This window comes from Medicago sativa, chromosome 7 (assembly GCF_051527215.1).
Source record: "Medicago sativa cultivar Bolivia chromosome 7, Bolivia_mono, whole genome shotgun sequence".
NCBI classification, from domain to species: domain Eukaryota; kingdom Viridiplantae; phylum Streptophyta; class Magnoliopsida; order Fabales; family Fabaceae; genus Medicago; species Medicago sativa.
Genome location: NC_140755.1, coordinates 30,922,132 through 30,926,868, shown reverse-complemented (window position 1 = coordinate 30,926,868; position 4,737 = coordinate 30,922,132). Strand labels below are relative to the sequence as shown.

Genomic DNA, 4,737 nt, shown 5'->3' with positions numbered 1-4,737 from the left:
TTATGTCATTAGGTGTTGGAGATTCACTTCCTACGTTTAATGCCTGCAAAAAATATTATAATTGTTAACTCATATTAAGTAAGATATTACTGCCAATTCAACAACCTAAGCAAAGTAAAAGTTATTATCAAAGTAAAAGCTTGAAAGACAGTATTATCCAAAATCAATTGACTGTGATCAGGGGCTTTTTGTTCAATTAGGACAAAAAGTATTAAAGTATTAAATTGGTCCTAATTGATTTATTTGACTGTGATCTCAGTTTTAATAAATCAACCTAGTCTCAGTTTTTGTTAACTCAGATTTATTATCCATCTCTGATTTATTTGACTGTGATCAGGGGCTTTTTGTTCTTAGTGTTTCTGATTAGTTTTGCATCTCCTAAGACTACTTTGCTTAACTATCAGTCTTTTCTCCAGTTTTAATAAATCTGTCATGCTTTGATTTTATATATATGCGTTTCTAATTTAAAACTGAGACTAGGTTGATTTATTAAAACTGAGATCACTAGAGAGAAACACAAAGACTAGGTTGATTTATTAAAACTGAGATCACTAGAGAGAAATCATAAATGCATTGAGTAGTTGTTATACCTGTTGAGTATCATTGGGAAATAAGGCAGCAGCTAACTCTGAGTCTCATTAATTCATTCCTCATCATCTGCGTCATCCCTTATCAAAGATAGATCATTAATATTAAATGCAGAACATCTTCTAGCTTGTGTTGATGGGCCTTTTGCAAGATACTTGAGATCATCTGGTACCGTACTTGATATGTCGGGGTTCATAATCTAAAATGACAATGAAAGAATGTCTTAGAACTTTCATAAATTTATAAACATCCATGAAATGATCAGCAACAACTTTGTCATATATTTAACCTTACCCTTCGAGGAAACCAGTCCATGAAATCTTTATTTACTATTTTCTCTATCTCTGTTGTTGTCGGTCTACGTCCCTTAGATTTCCTCCGCATGTAGTCCTTAAATTCACTACATAAACAATCAATATCAATTTAGGATTCTTAATATCATATATGTCTTTCCAAATCTGATATCATTTACAAATCGTGAGGTACTCACTCTATATAAGGCTTGACTTGTGGACAATTAAACAACACATAACGATGTGCTTGAATTTTCACCATATCTGATAGCTCAAAAGTTTGGAATGCTCAGCAGGTTGATGTTCAAATGCAAAATTCAAAAAGTGAATTATCCCATTTTCATATTCAGGTGTGCCTAGTGGTTTGCAAATCCATGATCTATCAATTGACATGACTACAAAATAAAAAAAATTAAAGCATTGCATCTTAAGATTTATAACTACCAAATTTTAATAATCATTGATGATGAATTAAGATATAGCATGACAGTGTAAAGGTACAAGGAACGCATCTCATACCTCCTGCACAGTTTTGTGATTTCAGACGGCAATTTTGGTGCAGCAGCGATTAATGTGCTGACAGTTATAGCAGTTCTATGAGACAAAAAGAAAATAAAGTGTTAAAAGTATAGTACATAGCTAATTGAAGTATATTTGAATCAAACAAAAAACCTTTAAAAAACCACCCCTTAAAAAATGAACAAACCAAAAGAGAAATTACACCCTGTTAAGCACATGGCAGAACACTACCCCAAGGCAGCCACAACAATACGTGCCAAGCCACCACCCCTCAGCCAGCTAAAAAAACTCTCCCCCAGCTGTTAAAACATCCGACATCACTGCTGCTACAAAACCCAAAAGGCACTAGAATAAACTGTTGCTACTCCTAACAAAGCTAGAAACCACCAGCACACCAGATCAAGGAAGCAACCTGATTTGAATTATCAAAGAGCAGTTTCAGCAGAGGGTAACACCGCAAACAATCACCTTGGGTTGGTGTGGTGGTGTTGATTTAGAATCTTGCCTCTAAAGATACCCTCACTTCATGGCATCAATTTAGGTTAGTTAGTTTAACTTCTAAACAAAATTAATTTAGAGTTAATTATATGCAAACTGCGAATCCAATTTTAGTAACTTACAACTACAAAATCCAATTTTAGTTAAATGATGCTTATGATACGAACATTCTACTACCTGAATAGCATATTAATTTGAATAATATATTACTAGCTTAGTGTTAAACCTATTCAACTACTCCTAACAAAGCTAGAAACCACCAGCACACCACAGCAAGGAAGCAACCTAATTTGAATTATCAAAGAGCAGTTTCAGCAGAGGGTAACACCGCAAACAATCCCCTACCTCAATAGCAAGGCACAAAGGACCTGCAAATAAACATTACTCCCACGAAAACAGCATCCACGCGCACATCAGCAAACAACAGAAGCAGAAATGTAAACCTTGTATTTTATATTGAACGATGGTGATAAAAAAAATGAGGTAGAAAACATCAGTAAATGCCAACCTTGTAACCAAAAATACATAACCAGAACAGGGATATCATATCCATTAAGACCAACAATTGTGAAACCAATACAATACATAAAAGAAAGGCAAAACAATTCACAAAGTGTGTGTTGCTTGCTAGGTAATATCTATACAATGATATCCAGATCCATAAAATTTAATTCCATGAAACACAACTACAGGTTCTAGAATCATGTCATCTTTGTTTAATAATACTGAGAGCTTTGAAACTTCACATAATTAATTTATTAAACTAATTGCTATCTAGGTTTTGTGTACTAGCAATTTAGCAGCAAACCTTCTCACATAACAGTAGTTCAACGTAAATTCATTATTCCTGATTTGGTTTTTAAGAAACAAAACTCAAACAAAACAAGAAATTCAAATAACTCGTATCCTCACCAAATAACTGTGATGGGTCGCAGCTCTAGATCCTCCTGATTTGGCAGCAAACCTCCTCAAATAACAGTAGATCTGCTTGCTTCTTTTCACAAACCTCAGTTTTTCTACCAGCAAAACAAAAACAAAAAAAAATCAAAAACGAAAACAAATTCACAACAGTAGTAAATTTTCAATCATATTAACCAACTAAAATCAAGAATCATACAAAGATGAGGGTTTGGGTATTTCAGATTAAGCAAACTTCATACTCACCTTGTTGAGAGAAGAGTTCGATAGGGACCACAGATGAAATAATACAAAGATGGAATGTGATGGGTTTGGGTTTAGGTGTTTGAGGGTTTGAGGGAATCGATTTTGAGGGAATCGATTTGGGTACTTGCTGAAATCGATTCTGAAATCGGTTGAAGATTCTCAAATCGGTTTGGGTGTTTGAGGGAATCGAAGATTGAAGTAAGGAATCGAAGTTGAAAAGGATGGTTTGCAGATTCAGGAAGTGAAGATTGAAGGAAGGAATCGAAGTTGAGCTTTCTGTGGATTTACGAGTTGATTGTAGTTTTATTCATGGTTTGGGTGTTTGATTAGGAATGGTGAAAAGATTAGGTTTTGGTAGTGATGGCTTGGAGAAGGTTTGGAAAAAGATGAAAGTTTTGTTATAAAATATTTTAATTTTATGTTAAGGAAAAAAAAAAGATGGAGGGATTTTCTAAAAAATTGGGAAATAAAAAAGAGGGAAGTTAGTGCGCCAAATGATGCGGTAGCAAAAATTTAAAAAGTTAATAGCGGCAGTCTAAAATGCCACAATATACTAGGTAAATAGTGCCATTATATTTTGTAAATACCGGCAGTTGAAACCGCCGTAATATACTGTAAACAGCGGCGGTCAGAAAAACTGCCGCAATACACTGAATATAGTGGCGGTTAAGAGGGACCGCCGGTAAAAAACCGCCAGAATTAACGCGTTTTTTTGTAGTGAGGATCAACATTTGACCGTTTTGTTTTTACAAGAAGCAAGGGGAAATTTTACCATGCACCCATACCATTATACCTTCACCCCTACATTTTTTATAAACTTTCCATTTTACCCTCATATTAGAAAACATTTGCGGGACTCCACAATCACGGGCTTCACCCTCACATCCGCGCTCCTTCTTCTTCTTCTCTCACACCCCTTAGAAATTAGAATGAATTGTTTGATAAAAAGCCTGGAAAGAAATAATTAAAAAATATGAGAGAAATCAATTACGCGAAGACAACTTATCTTAATTTTTTTTTTATTTGAAATGGTGAGTGCTCTCACATGTTTGATGAATAAAAAGGATTGTTGTTTTTTGAAAGAAAAAATTATTGTTGTTGAATCCATAACTTTTGATGAGTCGATAATTAGTGTTTTTAATATAATATTTGAGTCTATTTTATTTATAATTAAGTTTGTTTTATTTAATATTATTTCCCTTTTATAGCTCACTTCAATTGTAAGTTATTATATTTCAGGAACAAATATTCAAAAGATTTAGTCTTGGAGCAAAAGAAAAGAGAATTTGAGCTGATTTGTGCCAAAAATATGAAGATCTCACACAAAAATATCTTGTGCAAAGAATTAGAAGATCTTGTACCAAAATATAGCATAGGCGTGCCCCATATTACCCTTTTGCTACTTTTGCTTCTTCGACAAGCTGCCTATTTTAGTATTTCTGACCTAAAGCCCATGGTTTCCTGTGCAACACTTTAGTGATTTAATTCTTGGGGTTCAAGTCAATGTTAGACTATAAATAGAGTAGCCATCTAGTTTGTAAAACTATCTTTTTGGATAAGTCTAATGACGTAATCCTAATCAAACCAAATCATAAACACTAATTTTATATAAACCTACTTTCTAATCTAATTTCACCGTTTTTATAATGAATTAACAAATACCAAACTCATAAAG

General features: G+C 33.7%; 1 protein-coding gene across 5 annotated transcripts; it reads right to left on the bottom strand.

The window, feature by feature from the left end:
* Window positions 1–369: 369 nt before the first annotated feature.
* Window positions 370–3,760, bottom strand: LOC146905565 (uncharacterized). Of its 5 annotated transcripts, none has more exons than XM_085727624.1 (6): window positions 3,063–3,760; window positions 2,811–2,914; window positions 1,401–1,475; window positions 1,079–1,145; window positions 883–988; window positions 370–787 (listed from the first exon to the last, which is right to left on the bottom strand). In XM_085727624.1, the coding sequence occupies exons 4-6, from the start codon at window positions 1,141–1,143 to the stop codon at window positions 644–646; spliced, it is 315 nt and encodes a 104-aa protein (XP_085583750.1). In that variant the 5' UTR covers window positions 1,144–1,145; window positions 1,401–1,475; window positions 2,811–2,914; window positions 3,063–3,760; the 3' UTR covers window positions 370–643. The 5 variants fall into 5 exon arrangements, with proteins under 5 accessions (XP_085583750.1, XP_085583747.1, XP_085583749.1 ...); XM_085727621.1 differs by having other exon boundaries at window positions 379–787; window positions 1,079–1,237; window positions 3,063–3,757; XM_085727620.1 differs by having other exon boundaries at window positions 381–787; window positions 1,079–1,276; window positions 3,063–3,756.
* Window positions 3,761–4,737: the final 977 nt, after the last annotated feature.

Excerpts from the sequence above, each read along its gene's own strand:
- LOC146905565 (XM_085727624.1), bottom strand. The coding sequence starts at position 1,143 with ATGGTGAAAATTCAAGCACATCGTTATGTGTTGTTTAATTGTCCACAA. Across the intron at positions 989-1,078 it reads CAAGTCAAGCCTTATATAGA|TGAATTTAAGGACTACATGC; the intron begins GTGAGTACCTCA and ends TTGTTTATGTAG. Across the intron at positions 788-882 it reads TGGACTGGTTTCCTCGAAGG|ATTATGAACCCCGACATATC; the intron begins GTAAGGTTAAAT and ends TTGTCATTTTAG.